At 45.9% G+C, this 21028-nt stretch overlaps 1 protein-coding gene across 3 annotated transcripts in view; it reads right to left on the bottom strand.

Moving 5' to 3' along the window:
- The window catches only part of LOC8034107 (protein C12orf4 homolog), a 106968-nt gene extending 85970 nt beyond the window's left edge, over nucleotides 1–20998 (bottom strand). The window contains exons 1-5 of one of the 3 annotated variants that reach the window (XM_029966659.3): nucleotides 20431–20998; nucleotides 14336–14478; nucleotides 7459–7640; nucleotides 4192–4291; nucleotides 2318–2442 (exon numbers count right to left, since the gene is read on the bottom strand). In XM_029966659.3, the coding sequence (XP_029822519.2) occupies nucleotides 2318–2442; nucleotides 4192–4291; nucleotides 7459–7640; nucleotides 14336–14478; nucleotides 20431–20596 (716 nt within the window). In that variant the 5' untranslated portion in view covers nucleotides 20597–20998. Of the gene's footprint in view, nucleotides 1–2317; nucleotides 2443–4191; nucleotides 4292–7458; nucleotides 7641–10098; nucleotides 10517–14335; nucleotides 14479–20430 lie in introns of those variants that run through there. The other 2 variants (XM_042294402.1, XM_042294403.1) reach the window with 2 other exon arrangements.
- Nucleotides 20999–21028: the final 30 nt, after the last annotated feature.

Genomic DNA, 21028 nt, shown 5'->3' with positions numbered 1-21028 from the left:
AGCAAAATCAGTAGAGCCACACAGAAAAATGCGCCCCCTTCTTTGTGCCGGACAGATGTTAAAAAGCGCTCAGTTGGCTCCGCTGTGCGCCTCTCCCCATCTTCGCTCCTTGCTGTGCCTCGCGCTGCAGCTGTCGCATGCACACTCTACGATCACATGGCAAGTGAATGACCAATTTTTCCATACTGCTATGGCCTAGTGTAGCTACGCTAGTGATGCTAGTGCTGCCACGGCTGCCACACTCACTCCCACGAGAGCAACGCAGCCGCTTCGAGAGCCTCCTCCGAACGACACGTGACTGCGCAAGCTGCAGTCCGATTTAAAAAAGGTTAAACTTACACAGTCGGCAAACGCATCTTCGCTGCACGATTGGGGGTCGATGACGGTGGTTTAGTGATTGTTGTGATTCATATATGGTAAATCAGTTAAGTTTGTTGTGTGGAAGTTTGGATAGCGGGAAATTAGTGTGCAGCAAGGAGCACCCAATGTCTCGGCTGTAGATGACAAATTTTGCCACTGTCAATACAGGCAGTATGACTGCTAGCCTGGAATCTTTAAATTGTGTCACGCAGTGGTGAGTACACAAACGCGTGCTCAACAATTTTCGTTCCGAAAGAAAGAAGTAGTAATCAAGCTCAAGATGCCTGGATTCTGCGGCACAAACCTTACGTGCTCACAGCTACGATGCACTAGCAGTCTCCGTTCCCCCTTTTGACAAGTCAATTGTCAATGTACAAAACCTTGTTTCTGATGACGCTTATAGACCCACACGCGGCCCTGACGTCACGCAGCTGCGGTGGCGCTGTCGACAGCACTGCGCATGCGCAGACGCTTCGCTTTACACGAATTCGGTTTGTGCGCACGCGCAGTGCCCACACCTGGTGTGGGCAAACGCGGGCTTGTTTGTAAACAGTGTGTCGGTCTATACTTTATTTGGTGCTATACCGTTTCCTAAAATACCTCACATGTCGAGCGGATACGTCAATATATGATAGCACAAATTCGGCTTCACATGATCGATTTTTTGCGCTCAACTACAGTGTAGACCGCATATAACGTATGTCACGGGAGTCGCGAAAATCTGCACTATAAGCGGTACCACACTAAAACCAAAACATAAATTTTTCAGGCCAAAATACGTGCCATGAGACAACTTACTTCTGTAAAACTATTTAATGTTAGATGAAAAATAAAGCTTAGTCTAAGGAAAGTCCTTATTTCACCAGACTAGTACACTTCTCTCTCAAGTGTGTCACACATTTTGAAAGAAATTAGTGACTTTTGCCTCGCACAGCCTTTTAACGGCGTTGCGGACAGACGTTGCGAGCGTTCAGGATTGCTAACCCTAATCACATTTCTCCGGTGATGAAAACGCGTGAAAATTCGCATCCTTTATACGGTAGGCGCCACTAATACCTTGAACTTGAGCACATGCATGAAATGCTCCAAATAAGAAATCCGGGCGATGTTCGAAAACACAACTGCTTAGAAAGCACCACTGTAGTCGAAGTAAACAAACACGACGGCACGGGCGTTTCTGCTGTCTTGAGAATGCCGCCACGAGATCGCCGCACGAGTAGGTGGATCTTCTCTTCTAGTACGTGCTGGGTTATCATAGCGACACACAACGAAAATTCATAGTCAAGGATAGCGCTTTTATGCGGAACGATGAGCTACCACTACGCCGTCCACGCTAACCATCACCACCGACGCCATGTTTGCAGATAGAAGCCGGGCCTCGACCGGCATGCAACGCGCGCGACCGGTTCCCCTCGACCTGTAACTGGTCTGTCGTTGCGGTTGTTTCCAGCGCAGCGGGGGAAAGTTGGGCTCACTCCATCTCCTTGCGTCGTGACAGACACGTGCGTGCGTCCCTCCGTCACTATGGCAACTGAAGCCTCTCTCTTTGCTTCTCCTCGCTTCTTCGAGCAACCTCCTTGCCATTATTGCCCCTGCGAGTGCCGCTTGTGGCTAGCACCGTCGTTATCTAGTGTCCAAAGGGAAGCTTGCTCGCTGCGCCGGTCGGTCGGCGGGCTGTTCCAGAAACCGCACTATAACCGGTATTTCCCTTCGCGCGCCTGCATTTTAAGCGGTATGTAATTACATGGAGTTCTATGGGAGGCGAACCGGGGGTTGAAAAAAGCCGCATTATGCTCGGTTCTGCACTATAAGTGGTTCTGTTGTAAGTGGTCTATACTGTACTACAACGAAGTTACCTGAACTATGAAGGATTTTGCTAGTCCCGCAGACTTCGTTATAAAGGCATTCCACTGTATTAGGTTTAATAAGTGACTGAATAAATGAATGGAGTGCTCACCCAAAGCCCCGATCGCCCTTTGAGGTGGTGTAGTCCTCGTGAACGGTGCGCACCCACTCCCAAAATTCCTTCCGCTGGGTCTGCTTGAGGCTGCCAATGCGCTTGTCCCATTGGTCCATCAGCCTCTGCAACATCGGTGTGAGAACTCCGCTTAAAGGGCGACTGCACAAAGGTTTGCTCAAAATCAGCACTTTGACTGCCTATGCAAGTCTAAAAGAAAAGAAAGGAGGTCCCATAGAAAAAGCACGAGCTCGCAGCAAAGGCTTGCCTCAGCGTACTGGACAATTATTCTTCTATAACAGCAAAACGAAAAAAAAATAAAAAAAATAAAAAAGCACGGGGTAACTGACCATTCCTAAACGGCATTTGCGATTTGTATGCAAGCTTCTGCCGATCGCACAAGATACGCTTATTCCCAGGGTTGTGAGTGTCACGATCCTCATGACAATGATTGCGCCGCGGCCGCGACCGAAGACGAAGAAGATTTGGAAGAGAACGAGGTGGGGAGCGCGCGACCGAGCAGGGAATTGGAAGCGAAGCACGGACCGCGACGGTCGGCCTGCAGATCGCTCAAGAGCTGCTACGGTCAGCGGAACGCTGAGTCTAGCGGTCTGGTCGACGGAACCTTCGCCGGACTCCGACATCTGGGACTGCCATGCACAGCTCCCGGCCAAGTCTGCGCTATGACCTCCAACCATCGAGGCGAAGACAACCGCCTTCACGAGGACAGGCCACGGAGGACTCGTGAGCGAGATTCACCTGATGTGTCTATGACTTGACGGAACTTTGATTAGTGTTGAGACGCGTGTAGAGATTTCTTTATTGTACTCTTTTTTTTTTGGTGATTCTCTCTTTCTTTTCTGACGGTTTACTTTTATCTTTCTTTCTCATTATAGTTCTTCCGCTCGCTTAAATAACATAACGTATTTCTCATTCCCGAAACTCTCATGGTCTTTGTAAGTAAGTAAGTAAGTAAGTAAGTAAGTAATATTTATTTTCAGCAATATTGTGCTGAGGGCACCAGACAAAAAGCTTCCATGAGGTAGCTTGACTGGGCCTGGTGCCCCTGCACTTACAGGGCATTATAAAAAAAAAAAACAAGTACTACAGAATACACTTTGACTAAACAAAACAAACAAACTTCCTCTTCTGCCAACGGGCGGTGACAGTGAGATAGGATGGAACTAATTCTTTCTCACAACCGAACAGACAGAAACTAACGAAGAATACAACCATTTTCACGTTGAATAAAGCACCTCTGCTGCGACCACCAGGCCACTGCCAGCCGTCGGATGGCCGCGCTCTGCCCCACGGTGCCCTCACTGCCATGCTAGCGCATCGCGACACACTCACGGCACACCTCCCCATTCTAGTGCACCCTACTGATGCACTGTGGGGAAGCAACGACCGCAGAAGCAAGCTCCGCAGGTGCTGCTTCTCTGCAGTGCACCGGTGCTCGGAAAGAAGCACACTCCATGGCGCTGCGACAACAAACAGTATGAGTTACACGAAAACGCCGTTTGAATTAAGCGGCTTATGAATACATTAAAAACATTGTGGGACAACCAAAATTTTGAAATCTGTTTGAATTAACTAGAAGTATAAAATATCCGAGTCTGAATTATCGCGAGTCTACTGTGTAATGACCATTGTTAGCTGTCCCCAAGCACCTGCTCTGCTTAGCTTAGTCATTCTCTGGCTGGGAATCACTCGGTCCCAGGTTTGGTCCCCCATCGGATATACTCCTTCATTTGAGTTCTAAACTGGCCCCATTTTAAAACACGGGCACAGGTCTGTCGCCAAATGGGAGTCGCTCTTTCGGAGTTGCAAGTGTAAGTGTATGAAAGCGCTTGGTGCAAGACCTAGACGCTTGCCTGCGTTTCCTCGAAGTGTCGGGCGGCAATGTCGTTAATGTCGCGGTCCGTCAGGGTCAGCCCCACCTGCTGCACGCATCGCTCCATCTCCGAAGTTTGCCTGCCGAGGGAAGGAAGAAAAGAAGGCTCGGTGAACGCTGCTTCGAATTGAATAGTGCAGCATCATTATTTCTTAGCTCTACGAGGATGTAGCAGCACTCCTGGCCCAATGTATTTCCCATGTCAATTTTGTGGTCCTATTGCTCAGCAACTACCGGACGAATTGACTTGGAGATGGTTTCGTTAAAAGATAATAAAAAAACTCGATTTTGCAACTTTTTGGCGAATTTCCCAGTTTGGAGGCTAGAGGTTTTTCAAGCAACCTTGATTTGCTTAAAAATGCCTCTTTTTTCAAACCGTCATTCATAATCATTCCTGAAAAAAAAAAAAGGCACTAACCCAATTTCTGTTTTCGTATTGTGGAAGGTAATTTTGTTTCTGCATTTATCTTCAACAAGACCTCGTTTCCATAGGTTTCTATATTGGAATGAGAGGACCAAGCTCACAATCCGATTAAAGGCTAATAATTTACTTCTCAGAGGAATTACTCTATCTATACGTTGGTGCCATCTGGGAATGAATATTCAGGTAACTCGCATAAAAGTTCATCTTGTGTTAGTGCACAGCAACAGACTCCTCGCATGACTCGGTTCTTTTCAGTTGCGTTGAAAGTTCTGCAATAAAAACTTAACCTTTCTTTTTTTTTTGTCAGATATATTGCAGATGCACTGGGAATTATAGCTTTCACAAGTGTGGCGATGAAAATAATACCCTTTAGTTTGACCTTTTTCTTTTTTTTTTTAGAGAACGCATATACAAGGTATTCTTAAGCGCTATTCGGGTGATTTTTTCTTGTGCACAGGGAGGAAAACAGTAGCAAACTGTCATGTTGACGCTGCTACTCGCATATCATACCACATGTTTGGATTTGCTGGGCCTGCCTTAGGATGTTCACCTCCAAGAAGCTTTTAGGTTTTTGTACCCTGTAATTACGTAGTATGCGAGTAGCAGCATCAACCCGACAGTTTTCAGACACCGACATCCGGCCACCGCCATGTACCTGCTTGTGTGGGAAAGTGCGTGCAATGACAAGCTTGCCAAAGCTACGTTCACGCGCAAGCTGCACATGTTTGCACGCATGGGGCACCAGTGAGGCGCAGAGCTTCCAATTGTCTATTGACGTCATATTTGAAGTTCTTCTCAAGAAGTGCAAATTCCATCTACCAAGAACAACGATCCTCATTGGATGGAATGAATGTTTAACATGCATAAATAAATATTCCATCAAATCAATGATCCTTGGCAGACAATATATGGAAGCTAGGTAGTTTTGAGTGCAAGCTGTGAACCGCACCCCCTCATATGACATCCAATTAATACTTATATTTTGTATAATACGGTACCCAAGAATAATGAAATGCTATCATACTTGCACCAGAGACTAAGGATAGCAAGAATTATATGTTATTATATTTGAATCGACTTTGTGTTTCAGCCCTGGACAACATTCCAGGCAACACGGACAAGCGTGTTGCACTATTTGCAGCAAGAGTGCCTGAACGCATGCGTTGTGTTGTCGCGTGAAAAGAAGGGAAGCGAACAAAAGAGTGACGATGCCTGTAAGCGATCAATGCTTTCGTCCTTTCATCCCCTCGTCGCAGTTCGTGTTTCAAACGCGGCTATCGAAAAGTTGGAAATACTCTCAAACCTAGGCACACTACTATTTTTCTGTTCCGTCTCGTTCTGAATCTGAACTTGCGACTTGCGGTTCCAAAACAACAATGACAACAGCCGCCAATTTTCGTGAGTGTGCCAAGTGTGTTCTACATCAACGATTCAATTTTAAACGAGGGGCTTTACTTGTGAAAAGAGTTAGGCAGGGCGGGGAATTTCGGCTTCCCAACAATTCCTATCTGCAAGCAGCACAAACGGAATGTTTTGGTTATGATTCAAAATTGCGTCACAATCCTAATTAAATCTGCGTGCTGCTCAAAAACTGGTAGTGTCAAAGTCAGCCGTTGTCAAACGCAAGTGAGGGAACGGGTCAAGGTTTGTAGCAAACTTTTCTTTCCTTTTTTGGCTAGATTGTGCACTTTTTAGAGGTGTGCGAAAGACGCGCAATTGGCACGTCTTTCGCCGAATATAAAAAATATTTCAGTGACCAAACACTAGGAACTCGATTCGCGAATTGAATTATTTGGGAACTTTGTATCCAGTTCACATTCATATATTCGCACACCCCTTAAAAAAAAGTCAGGATCAGAAAACAAAACTAAGCATCTCTTTGTTTTGCTTTCCTCATTTCCGTGGTACGGGTTCTGTTGACCACTTTTTGTATTTTTAATGGAGATGATGCCGAGTCGAACACACTTTCATTTTCTTAACCGCTGAAAGCTGCAAACTTTTCCGTTTGTTTAGTGCAGGAAGTGCACGGGCAGCCGCGGTCTAAGGCTTGAACCGGTTTGTGTTTGCTGAAACCAGTAACCGTACCGATATTTTGAATGCATCACTGAACCAAAACTAAACCGGAAGAAAATGTAAAGCTATTGAATTCGAACTCAAATCGAACCAAAATAATACCCGGTTCGACTCCGACTCTTGCAAAGACTGTACGTGACCGGTGGCTGACAGGGAAGCTGCTTGCGCTTTAAGCAATTCCATGCGCTCCAAGTGGGTCTTTCATATTGGTGGAGACGGTACATGTACATTTACTGTGACTTTTGTTCAGCCGAATCCCCCAACCTTGTCGGGCTCCACAAAAGTTGACCCGGTTCAAAACTGCGGACAGCCTTCAATTCTAACGTTTTGCACCTTTTTTCAGATGCATAGATGAGCCCACGTAAAAACAAAAAAGGCAAAACACTAAGGGACACTGGTGCATCACTTTACACTTGTATCGGAGGTTTGTGTGACTGCGTGACAGAATCGTTCGTGCAACTCCGTGACAAACTTGTGACAATGACCCACAACCTGAATCTGCGCGACACACAGGCAGCTCCTGTCCCAATGTCGCACAATTTGGGGATTTTCGTAACAGACGCGAATATAATCCACGGGACAAGCGTACGGCAAGGGCGCATCACTTTGTGCTCGTGTCATGCGTCACGGCATGCAACCCGAGAGCACAAAATCGACGGTGCGCTGGCGCATCGTGGAAGAAAACAGGGACACGGCGCGAACACGTGCTGGCGGCGGGGGACGCCGAGAGGTCCTAGGGGTGTGCAAGACCTTTTCTGCAGCCGGCCGAGGGTCTCGTCGCGCTCCCGCACCATGTCTCCGACGGCCACGGCGTACGTGTGCTCTAGGTTCAGCACGGTGTCCAACGCCGGGGAGTGGATGAGCGTGTGGTACATGTGCGGGAACCGGGAGTCGGGCGTCTCCTCCTCGGCACTCGCGTAGCACAGGTGCTCCTGAGATCCAAGCCAGAGAAAAAAACACCGGACAGACTTAAAACTGGTTCAAACACTCCCATTTGTTTACGACCTCGCCATCTCTCACGACGTGAGAACAGACTGGCACAGTCCAAGAGGTGAACCCGCAATTCACTAGAGCAAAGATTTTGCAGTATCTGTAAGATCAAATGTACATACCGTAAAATAACCTAAAAACTGGGTTAATCCAGACGTGGGTGCTTGTCCGACTAAATCAGGTGGCTAAAGTATAATGTGCAGAATTCCCAAGTTTGAAAAATGTTAATAGCGGGCGCTTGAACGAAGTGGGCACTTCTGCGGTATATTACGATACATACTACCTATGAGAAATGATCACTTACGACATTGTCAAAAGTTTGCCCACGATGAAAAAATGATGAGAAAAAAAAAGGAAAACATATATGGAAATGGCAAGTGTTCCAAATCTGCAACAGATGGCACCAGTGCTTTCTCTTGTCATATGAGATCACAAGGAATTTTGACCAGGAGCGGATGCAGGTGTTTTTAGGGGGGTGGTGGGGGTCAGCATATGAGGTTCACAAAACTATCTTACGACAAAAAAGTTGTGTATGACAAAACCTAACAACTAATTCGTATTCGCGAAGCGAAATTATCGTAAATTTTGCATAGATTACAACGGAATCTTATGGCAGCTCCAGAGGTGTCTTTCTCACTTTTCATGATAAAATTCATGTGTCCAAAAACATTGCTTGCTTACGTCATTCTGAAAACCAACTTTCCGGGGGTAAAAGCCCTAAAAGCAATGGACTAGTAAAAGAAACGAACAACAAAGAGCACTTTTACCCTTGGAAACATGGATCACCACCTAGCCTAAGTGCATACCCTTCTACTGAAAACCAACAGGCATTTATTTTTCTATGTGCTCTTCGCACACGTCCCAACTTTGAGCGGCAAGAAAAAAAAAACACAAGTACTCAAAACTGAACGCCGCGAAGACTAACGGTGAAAACGCAGATACCCAAAAAAAGCTACAGCGGCGACGATATCACCAAATGCTAGGCCTAGCGAGGCAGTTTGGTGCAACGTTGCTCCGATGTTCCTGGCTAAGACCATCTTCCTTCAACCGGCTGACTTGCTGAATAGAATATGCTCGCACGACCTTTGTTGACCCTTCTCGAATGAACAAGTTGAACCCTGACTTCTATTTTTTGGGTAAAAGGGTTAGTTAGTCGTCTCCTCCTCCTCCTCCTCCTCCTCCTCCTCCTCCTCCTCCTCCTCCTCCTCCTCCTCCTCATCATCATCATCATCATCATCATCATCATCATCATCATCAACCCCCCCCCCCCCCCCCTTCCAGAGGCATACAGTTTAGAAAAGCTTTAGTGAATGCTGTCTTACGAACTCCAGTTTATCGAATCCCTTTAAAGAAACCTAGTTTCGAGAAAATGGCAATAAGCCTTAGCGAATTTGGCCTCCGTGGGGCAGCGTCTACAGTTGGGCCAGGTGGGTTAACATTTTTGTAATGAGCCGCCGCAGGCTGTCGCCATGAAGTGGCATAAACAGGGGCAGCTGGGTGGGTCAACATGCGCTGCAGTGATAAACGCGCGAAGTAGGAGAGCCCTTTTTCTAAACAGTGTGCCCTTTTCGAAAAACGCCAATTCTCTAAACTGAGGCTCTGCTTTTTTTCAACCAAGCTCCGATAAAACATGCCATTCTCTAAAACCCGTTTCAATGAAACGGTGTTCGGTCAACCACAGTAAACTTATCGCCCCCTTGTTTTCAGAGGCAGCAGTGGTGAACGCTCTTGTCGAAAAGGGACATTCTGCTCAATGTTATCTTCCTTCTTGTGTGTTATAGAGCTCAAATAAACACCATACGAATTGCCTTTGCAACATGGGTACATACACTTTCTTAAGTATGTCCCCTTTACTCCAACATGACGGTACGTCAACACATGTCGAGTCACAACAATTTTCGCGAGCTACGCAATGCGGGTCCAACCTTCCTCTGCCAAGCGTCACATCAGCTTCGAGTTGGAATTGTCTAGTGCCCCAGCGACTCGTATAATTGTTTGTAAAAGATTTTTCCCGAGGCAGTTACCAAGACGCAGTCCAACAGCATGGTGCCAGCGTGGTTTCACTCCCAATGTGAACAAGTATTTATGTGGCTCTTGCTGGCACTCTCGTAGTTCAAGCGTATCATCCTGGACGTCTCCGAGGCCACGAAAAACGCCACGGTGATTTGTTTTCCTGTGTGCCACTTTGCAGAGCGGTACGGGCCATCCCTTTTTAGCAACTATGGTAGTTGTGTTGACGTGGTAGCAGTCGACAAAGGCACTTTCATGTCCTCTGCGCAGCTGGGTGTTAGGGTCCGTTTAAACCGACATTTCGTAATGTCGACATTAGACCATACGGACACGACCCCAACCAAGCGTTGCCGGAAGGGCCACCTATGTTTCTTGCGATCCAAAACTCACGTGTTCCAATCACGTCAAGCTCTTCGATTGGCTGTTTGTGTTGCCGAAGGCGCTGTCACCATAGCAACAGGCCGCTCTCGCGGTGATGGGGAGCTCGCAGGACACCAAAAGTTCTTATTTTCCCGTACAAGAATATTCCTTTCCTAATCTCAGTTAAGAACGCATCCGTGAATACCAATTTCTCCACTTCCTACAATTTTCATAACTTACAAACTCCCCAGCTAAGTTTTTACCAGCCTAAGAAGTTCTTCATGAATCTGGCCTCAAATGTTTGAAACAAACTCGCTACTACACAAAGAAAAACAAGTCCCGACGCAGACTGTGCAGAGAAACTGAGGCCGTGTTCCAAAGTACACTCAGTCGCGCTCAAGGGTAGAGGTTTAGTGCCTTGGCGTTCGAAAGCCTCGGAAACCTACCGCATGCAGTGTTGCTGCAGTTCTGTTGTCACGTGACATGACCCGCCGGAATAACTCGCAGTAACTCGAATCCATTAGAAAAGTATTTGGGAACACATACGCTTGCTGGCAATAGCGATGCAGCTATACTGTGCACAGAAAGTCTTTTTTTTACTAAAACTACAAAAACAAAATCTAAAAAAAAAAAAAAAAAAGTTTGGAGTTTGGTTTTTTTTTGGGGGGGGGAGATTTGAGGTTTCGCCCGTACAATCGGACAACGTGACCGGAATTCGCGACTTCAGCTACCAACAGGGGTACTAATAGAGGGGCCAAAGGGTTATCTCAAGAGTGGCGGCAATCTGTTCCTGTGACATGAGAGTTTGTAGCGGATTCCCGCGTTTTTGTCCGCAACCTGTATGCGCAATATTGATTCCCATAACATGCGAGTTGGTCCCGCGTGTATATTGCATTCTGAAATATGATTCTGCTGCGTCCGCAATCTGCAGTATTCGTTCCTGTGACATACAAGTTTGTATCGGATTCCCGCGTTTTTGTCCGCAATCTGTGCGCCCAATATCGGTTCCCGTGACAGGCGAGTTTGTATTGGGTTCCCGCGTGTTCACTACACCTTAAAACTTGAATCTGCTGCGTCCGTGTTTTGCAGTATTCATTCCCGTGAGATAAGAGTTCTCGGCGGGTTTCAGCGGGTCCTTTACACGGTAAAATGCGAATCCGCTGCATCTGCACCCTGCGGTATCCTTTCCCATGATACAGGAGTTTGCACCAAATTCCCGGGTGTTTATCGTATCCTAAAATGTGAATTTCCGGTGTCCACAATCTGGAGTATCAGTTCACGTGTCACGTTGTTTGTAGCAAGTGCCCCATTGTTTATCATTAATTTTTTATAAAGTTTTGCTGCGGCCTCCCCAAAGATAGAACCCCATATAAATGGATGGCCTTCTTGACTTGCACTTCTTGAATCAATAGTTAACCAGGCTACAAGATGCGAGACCCATACCTTGGAGGGAGCTAAGCTCTTCTGCTAAAGGTTTTGTGTTAACAGATATATCGGTGCAAGTGATAGCTCATGGAAGTACCTCATGTGTGCAGAAGTACCAGTCACAACATCATAACTGGGGTTTCCTATTTTGAAGGTACATTTTTCTTTGAATTTGGGAGCGGTTCTTCAGGACTAATTTTTTCCTACAAATTCGTTGTTTTTGGTGTCAATATTTGGTATCAGACAAACGAGGACGTTTATTGGGGTTAACGTCAATGAAAACCGAACACGGGCAAGGGATTCTCTAAACTTTTAGCGAACATATGCGCGCGACCCAAATATTTGGAAAACGTCCCGGTACCGATAAGAGAAGAAAATTAAATAAGGCATTCCGAAAAAAGAAGTAGCCTCGTGGACAATTCGGTCTGTTCTGGGTTAACACAGAAAAGAAGTGAAACTTGGATTAAAACTTTTGTTTGGGCAAGCTGGTTCATACTGATTTAAAGGGTTAAAAAGTGCAACAAAACAAGGACAATAAAGAGACAAAGACGATAGGATGGGCGCTAACTCACAACTGATTTTATTAGAAAAAACACTGTCACTTTTATACACAAGACCGTATGCCACCCCCCCACTGCAACCAACCACCACTCTCACAAGCAGCTATCTAGAAACATTACTTCTTTCTGGAACAAAAAGAGAGAAGGCAAGCGAACGCATTTGTCATCTTTCCTTTTGATATAAAACGCCTCTATAATCTCTCTCTCGGTCTTACCTTTTGATTTCTTTAAAAACTTTGTTTCAGCCAAAAGAGGCTTACAGTCAGCACATCGCCTGCAGTGGTCTGCCAGGTGTCCCCCCGAGTTGTTGCGCACAGAAAGATTATGCTCACGTGCCCTATCGTTAAAACAGCGCCCGGTTTGACCAATATAAACTTTTCCACAGCTTAATGGAATTTTGTATACAACATTGGTCACACATTCAGTGTACTTACTGTACAGTGTGCTTCCTAGAGCAGAGTGCTTTTTTCTGCTGTGTAAGCATCAAACAGATTTTTTGAGGGTTTGCAAGGGGCCGAAAAAACAACATTTACATTGTATCTACTAGCTATCTTTTTAATATTGTGAGACATTTTACGCCAATAACGAATCACATGTACACGTCTTTTAACTATTTGTCTGGCTGCCCCCTTGTAAGTTAGTTCTTTTTATTTCTTGAAGTAGGCTCTCACAGCAGCTCGAAATTAGGTTGGGTGGGTACCCTACATTTTCTAATGTTTTTACTTGCTGAGCAAAACAGATGTCCATCTGATGCTTGCAACTTTTTGCAAGAGCTGCCTGAAGACATGTTAACGCGATACCTCTCTTGACCAGTTTGGAATGTGCACTTTTGTAAGAAACGAGGCTTTTGTTGGAACACGAACTATACTTCCAACAAACATGGTCGTCGGAAAACATGACCATAAGGTCAAAAAAACTAATGCAGTTCAGCACGGGCATTTCCCATGTAAACTTAAGTCCACCTGACGCTTCTTTAAAAACATTGACGATCCCCGCAACAACCTTATCCAAGCCCGAATTTGTGTCTAAAATTAAAAGATAATCATCAACATGTCTGAAGACTTAACTACATGCAAGTCAGGTAGGCATTCCGAAATGCGCCTGTTCATTGATGTAAAAATGTATTACATAAAACAGGGGCAACCGACGATCCAATACAAACACCAGATTTCTGCGCAAAAAAACGCTCATTGTAACTGACGGCAGTGGACTGGAGGTAAAAGACCAACAACTCTAAAAAATGTCTGCTACTAATGCCCGCAGAACTTTGAAAGTTGACCTCTCTGGACTCGTCTATTTTATCCCGAACGACTCGGAGTAACCCGTCGTGAGGCACAGAATAATAGAGGTACTCAACATCTACAGAGAAAGCCGAGAGGGCACTTTTACACCCCTCTCTAAACACGTCAATCACTTCATCTGAGTTTCGTACAAGAAAAGGGACACCGTACAAGGGACACCTGGCAGACCACAGCAGGTGATGTGCTGACTGTAAGCCTCTTTTGACTGAAACTAAGTTTTCAAAGAAATCAAAAGATAAAACCGAGAGAGAGATTATAGAGGTGTCTTATATCAAAAGGAAAGATGACAAATGCATTAGCATCTATTCTCTGTTTTTGCTCCAGAAAGAAGTAATGTTTCTAGATAGCTGCTTGCGAGAGTGGTGATTGGTTGCAGTGTGGGGGTGGCATACGATCTTGTGTATAAAAGTGAGTGTTTTTTCTAATAAAATCAGTTGCGAGTTAGCGCCCATCCTGTCGTCTGTGTCTTTATTGTCCTTGTTTTGTTGGGCTTTTTAACCTTTTAAATCAGTGTGAAACTTGGGTTTTTCTTATACAAGAACTCCAATTCGAGGATTGTAGGTTTTTCCCAATTTTCATAAAACTGGCCCAGAGGATAATATTGGGGTTTGGTCCCAAGCTTAAGGACTGACGACCAGTTCGCGCTCTCCACTTTTCCCCGGCTTCCTCCCCTCCCCACTTCTACCCAGTCCACCGTTGCCTGTTTCACCCTCCCCATGTTGAGGAGGATCTTCTGCCTGGCAGAATCTTGCATATGATCGCCAGCCTTTAAAATTAGCTAGTTGGTTTATTGCTTACAGTGGTCCAGCTGAACAAAGAATACATCACATACACAAAACACCAACATTCACACTGTTGGTGAATGTAGGTGCTTTGTGTGTGTGCAGTGTATTCTTTGCTCAGCTGGCCCATCGCATGTAAGGAATTGGGGGTTTATTGATGTTTACCGAAAACACAGAACCCTGAAGAAAACAGGCTTGCCTCTCGAAAATCACGGGTCCAGCGTGCTGTCAACGCCTCCACGTCACCATCGCGTTGAAATTTCTCTATGGCTGTCGACGAAGTCTGGTCAAAGAACTGTTCGGTCTCGTGGGCAATGAAGTCGGACAAGCTGGTCGTCAGATCTGTGTTGGAGAAAGAAAAATATCCTAATAAGACATAACGACTTGTCGGCATAGAGCGAGCCAAATTTTTATTTATTCAAGACTACTTGTACGAGAGGCAATAAAAAAAAAAAAAAAAAACCTTAGGATATAAATATACAGACAGAGATGAGGTACAATGGCAATGCACATACTGGGATATAATATGTACAAAGATAGCATATCCCAATGAAGCACAGACTGGCATTAAATATAGAAAGTACAAAATTTATCGCTAAATACCATCAATAAAGATTCCAAAAAAATATATCTTCCAGCATTTCTTGGGAAAGCAAGATAAAAACAAAATGGCTGCAGAAACCGCTATTGTTGGTTTTCTATGAATTGCGATAGCATTCGTCATGAGACTCGCGACGCAGCTCACTGTGAAAACGGCGACAAAAATTTTGAGTAAACACTTTTTTTTATGATTTCAATTTTCCCACTAATTAAGCAGGGAAACTGAATTGGTGCATAGGTCACGGGACGTAAATTTTCTGCTAAATCTAGCGGGGAACCTGAATTTGTCTGTAAGTCACGTGACATCAATTTTTCCGCCAAATTTAGCGGGGAAACTGAATTCGTGCTTAAGTCACATAACATTAATTTTTCAGTAAATTTAGCAGGGAAACTAAATTTGTGCATAATTCACGTGACATCAATTTTTTCGCTAAATTTAGCGAGGAAACTGAAAAGAAGGAGGCCAAAAAGGTCCACGAAATCGAGTGGGGAAATGGGGGGTTTCTAGAGAATGCTATCACATTAAAATAACCATGCTAAATATTGTTAAAATTATTACCTGAACATAAAAAGGAAGTTCAATCTTTGTCAAAAGCTCTTGGCCAGCACTGTATGCAGGATAACTGTTCTATGTCTCAGTGCACATTCCATTTTTCTCAAATCTATATGCTAGTGCAGCACCAACTAGATAATACAAGGTCCACTGACATCCCTTCCACCACCACAAAATGTCAGGGCCCTTCGCCCGGAGATTTGGACAAAATGATTCCGGAAAAAATGGCCCCAGACAAAATGGTCCCAAGTGCAAACCCAAACAAAATATCGTCCCAGACAAATTTTGAGGCATAGTTTCCATTCTCTTCGAAGGTTATTCCATTGTTTTGTACTTGACACAAATTGGTAATAGAGAAATGAAAATGTTTTACTGGTTATGAAACATTAAGCTTTTTAAAGTCTACACAGGGCATTTTTCTGAGCTATACATATTTGCTTAACAAAAAGCTGCAAAAGCTACACTAATGCAGTCTGCACAGGTGAGTTATATGGCCAGAGGCAGTGGCGTACCAACTTGTTTTCGAGTGGGGGGGCAAACCAGAACCCCCCCCCCTCCTCAGGGCCGGGGGGCAGTGCCCTTAGTATCCCTTGGGTGCCACCGGCCAGTGTTTGCCCTGCCCAGAGGCAGCTGTTTCAGGGGGGACAAAACACATGCCTTGCCCCCCCACTTTGAGAACTGGGGGGGGGGGGGGGGGGGGGGGGGGGGGCAAGCACCCTTTTGCTCTCCCAATTAGGACGCCCATAGCCAGAGGGACATAATATAGGGGGATAATCATTGCCGTAAGTCAAATAATTAACTACAATTTGTTCATAAACTTTAATTAGTGAAAATAAACATATGGCTCTAATTAGAAACTTGCTGAATGTCATGGAAAACCACATCAGCATCAAGATCGTCCGGTGGGCTAGTTGATAGAACATCCTATGAATTAGATAGAGCAACAAGACAAGGAAAAGAAAAAGACTAAGTGTGCAAGCGAGTTGGTGGTAGCCAATCTGCATCTGTTCCTTCGACTAAAACTTTTTCTTTTCCTGCACCACAGCCTCGGGTGTTAAACGACAAGAGGAGGAATAGGAGAATCCTTCTACTTTCCTTGTCGTGTTGCGCTATCTAATTTATAATGCTCTAAATCATGAATTTTCAGAAAGACTAACCGCCAGCCTCATGCTACGGGCACAAGGCTGGCGGTTAGAAAACATGGATGATAAGGGACAAAAAAACTGTGCGTGCACATTCTCGCACCGGCTGCTTTGCTTCTGCTGCTCAAGTGATAACTTTGGCACCCCATCGTGCTCCAAGTCTTTTTAAAGTTGACTGATATAGTGGTCAAATCAAGTTTTATCAAATCAAGTTTTATTTGTTGTCACATCTCTTCTTCAATGATACTAAGCAAGTTTCTAATTGGAAGCATATGTTTATATTCACTAATTAAAAAGTTAACATTTTTCACTTAATTAGCCGACATATTGTGACCATAAGCCCCCTATATAATGTCCTTCTGGCCGTAGAACTTGCCTGCACAAACTGCACTGTGTAGCTTCTGCGACTTTTTCTAAATAAATCTGTAAAGCCTGAAAAACACCCAGTATATTCTGTAGACCTTATTCACATTTGTGCACCATCTGTCGGACGTTGCGCCAACCTTTTTCCGTAGCCCCGAACATGGCGACCCATGTTTGAGGTGACGGGCAGAGCACTGCCATGGGAAAGTGATGCCGCACTCCTGCCGTGTCTCGCTGCACAATCAATGGATAAATAAGAAGCCAACTGATGTAAATATATGGATTGTTTTTCTTTTCAGTCTGAAGTTTTTACGGCGAATCTTGAAATAATTGTAGCGTCTTACTGGGACTATGAGAGCGGCAACTGAGTATTTTCGATTATTTCCTCTTTGGAGACCACGTACATTAATGAAAGTGTGCATGACACATATTATCAAATGATGTATCTATACTATTTTACATATTTAGCATAAGAAAAAGAAAAGGTTGCTTAATAACACACCATCACAAATATGTACTATGTGCATGATAATGACTGAATCATCATCTACATGCACTTTCTTGCAGCTCCATTTCATTATTCTAAATTCCAGGAAATACTTTTGCAAGATCTGACTATTTTCATCCCACACTAATACAACATTTCACTGAAGTCAGAGGTAGCCGACACGAACGCCGGAGTTCTATGTTTGGCTCTCGCATTCAAACATATTTGACAAGCGCGGTGGAAACAAAAGCAGCTTACTATGCTTTGGTGTCTCATCCATCCAGTCACTGACTATAGCGCTTGTGCCGTCTCTTACTTTATGTCCTTGTCTTGTGGCGCTTTCGTCAAAAAGGAACAATGTACCAACTGGCCCCCCTCTAACTATTCATATAGTTAACAGATTTTGACACCGAGTTTCAACGACATATTTTCGAAAGGTGTCTAGGCCTTCAAGCCCTATCACTTCGTCGAAACTTGTTTCGTGTAATTACTTTTCGTGGACAACTTTTCATGGACACACGTTTCCTGGACACACATTTCATCAACACGATTGTTTCATCGACACTCGTTACGCAAATTGCACGCTGTAGGGACAATTTGTCGCACGTGTATCACTGGGGTGAGCATTAACCCACCCCCTCGCCCGAGTTCACGCCACTTCGCGGAGACAGTCTGCGGCGGCTCATCACAGAAAGAGTAAAGCTATACACTCACTCATGTTTACAAACAAACCGGAGCGCCCCTAGCAAACGCCACCGACGCTGCACATGCGCGATGGGGGTGTGGGCAAGAAACTCGCCATCGCCCATAAACAAACCGTTGGAATGGGATGTTGTCAACGTCGGTATGAGTCCCCGTGCTCTTTTTTGCGTTGGAATTGTTGATTCTACGTCTTCCTGGCGATGTCTGACTACTTGAGCGGCCTCAGCGAAATTAACGAGACGCTTTACACCGCAAAACTTCGCGTGAATAATGTGACATGGGGCGATAGCCTGATTCACATGGTGAGGTTCTGCTCACTATTTTCAGTCATGACGTCGCTCGGGCTGCAAAAGCCGGAACCGTAGCTGAGATGTCGACGTCGATACTGAAAATCGCAAGCAGAATCGGACCGAGTGAATCGGGAATAACAAGTCGGTGATGGCCACTGGTAACAATTATCAACATCTTATTTCTACTGTTTACACCGAGCCTACTTACCAGAAGCAACCTTCAAACTTAAACGTTTTTGAGGTCTGCACCTCTTATCGCAATTATCGGATCGACGTTTGGTCTACGGGCCGCTGTCGTTTGAACGAGCAGACGACAAGCACAAACGTATGAGAGAGCAGACAACAGCTCGAACAATGAGGCGGCCGTTTACACGTGACGACGCACTGAACGCAGTCCACAGGTGGTCTGTGTAACTTTACGGTTTTCCCGCGTTCATGTTGGAACAAAACAAATAAATCTGACGACCACAAGTGTACATGAACTCAGTCCAGAGTGCTTCCCACCGAAGCAATCGTGGTCCAACGGCGTCTGTTTTTCCTTTTTCATGGCCCTTGTTCACGGTCTCGGACGAACCGAGCAGGCAGAAAACGCATGAAAACTGACTGTGAAACCTTTCCCGACTCTTTTGCTGCAGCCCGTCGCAGCGTTTTGATGAAAAGGCAGGTTTTTGTCCCGTTTCTTCCAAAGTAACGCAGGAATGCACGTGCCCCATGGCGACATCCGCCCACAGCCCCAGACCGGATGTGCACCCGACGCGCCACCACCGCGCCATGACGTAACAGAGATGAGTTCGTGTATACGTACTACGTAGTGCACTTCGGCGGAAATGGCTATACACACTACATGGACTACATGGAGAGGTCATGCCATTTGGGCCACCCTTTTCGGATGGCGCGTATATCACTGGAGAGCTCGTTAACAGCCGCCGCCTCGCCTCCTCCTCCTCCTCCTCCTCCTCCTCCTCCCCCCCTCCCCCCCCTCCCCCCCCCCCGCCTGCGTATAAAGGGCCCCTTCGCAGCGACAGTGTGCGGCTGCTAATTACAAAACTTGACCCGTACATGCCGCTTCGCGGCGTTCAGCCAGCAACCTAGGCCCCGCTGTCCCCGATTGCACCTCTGGAAAGGGAGTCCCATAGCATTTAGTTCTGCGAAGTTTCGCCAATATCGCCAAATGCCTCAACTAAAAAAAGAGTAAAGCTATACGCACTCTGGAGTGCGCTTCGCGCGGAAATGGCTATACGCACTCCTCCGAGAGATCATGCCGCTCGGGCCACCCTTTTCGAACGGCGCGTGAATCACTGGGGCGCTCGTTAACACAGCCCCCCGCCTGCGTTCACGGCGCTTCGCGGCGACAGTATCGGCTGCTAATTACAAAGCGTAACCAGTACACGCCGCTTCGCGGCGTCCAGCCGGCAATCCAAGGCCCGCTGTCCCCGATCGCACCTCCGGAAAGGGAGTCCGATACCATTTAGTTCCGCGAAGTTTCTCGACAACATTCGATTTTTTTTTATTTTATTGTTCATCGCAAAAAAGGAAATGTCGTAAATATCGCCAAATGTCTCGACAAAACAAAATGTTCGAGGAAAAAAAAAAGTAGGCCCACCGCGGATCGAACCCGCGTCTACGTGCGTATGAGGCGGACACCCTAACCCCTATGCCATGGCACCGCTTAGGAAACTCGTTGTGTCCACTCTTTTTATACGAGAAAAGCGGAGTGCGTATAGCCATTTCCGTCCGAAGCGCACTCCGGAGTGCGTATAGCTTTACTCAAACAAAATGTTCGAGAAAAAAAAAAAAGTTGACCCACACCGCGGATTGAACTTCCGTCCACTTGCGTGTGAAGCAGACACCTTACCACTACGCTACGCCGCCGCTTTGAAAACTCGTTGTAACCATTCGTTTTATACGAGTTTCGCGTTGTGCGTATAGCCCTTTCCGGCCGAGGTGCACGACGGTACAAAAATACTAACCCACCTGGCCAACCCGTACACACCGCTTCGCGGCGACAGTCTCATGCAGTTTATTACAGAAAAGAGCTAATTTGAGCTGTCGATGAAACATCGCGTGTCGATGAAACGTCGTTCGATGAACCGATTGTCACCGCACCAGGGTCGCGTTTCGATCGACCAGCTCGAAATCCAGCGAAGGGCAACTTACCGTCTTCGACGTAGCAGGGCAACTGTTCCTCTTGCATGAGACGGAAAACGATTTCCTTGACTGGTAGGTCGTTCGGGACCTGAACGCTACGACGGACGCTGAACTTTCGGTTGCCGTAGGGAGCCGGCGACCATACAAAGCTCTTCTCCACTGAAGCGGTAGACATCGCCGTCCCTAGAGCACCGTCTCCTCAGGAGGTGCGTGCTAGCAATTACATATAAAATTCGCGGAGCTCGTGGGGTACATCATGCGTGACAAATATTGGCAACGGCTTTCAAAAGTTCGGTGACTGTTCGGAAGCGGTTCAGTTGAGGAACAGACGGAAGAGACAGTCAGTTTCGGAAGTGTAAAGCCAGTCGCCTCCATCCAAGAAACCCAAAAAACACCATGAACACGCCTCCTCGATGGATGTACGAGCACGGTGGCACCTGGTGGCACGTCGTGCAATGACATTTGCCTTGCGGGAGAAAGATGCAACCTATGTAGTTTTGGTGGGGTTTAAAATCGTGCTGCATGTTTTATGGTTCATGTTCAAGTTTATTTTTACCCAATTTAAAGACATCCCAAGGAGGCTGAGAAATCCTCAGTTTTCATTGGT

Source organism: Ixodes scapularis, unplaced genomic scaffold (assembly GCF_016920785.2).
Source record: "Ixodes scapularis isolate PalLabHiFi unplaced genomic scaffold, ASM1692078v2 PGA_scaffold6__148_contigs__length_123643588, whole genome shotgun sequence".
Lineage (NCBI taxonomy): Eukaryota > Metazoa > Arthropoda > Arachnida > Ixodida > Ixodidae > Ixodes > Ixodes scapularis.
Note: the sequence above shows the minus strand (reverse complement) of the source record. Positions and strands in the feature narration are given on the sequence as shown.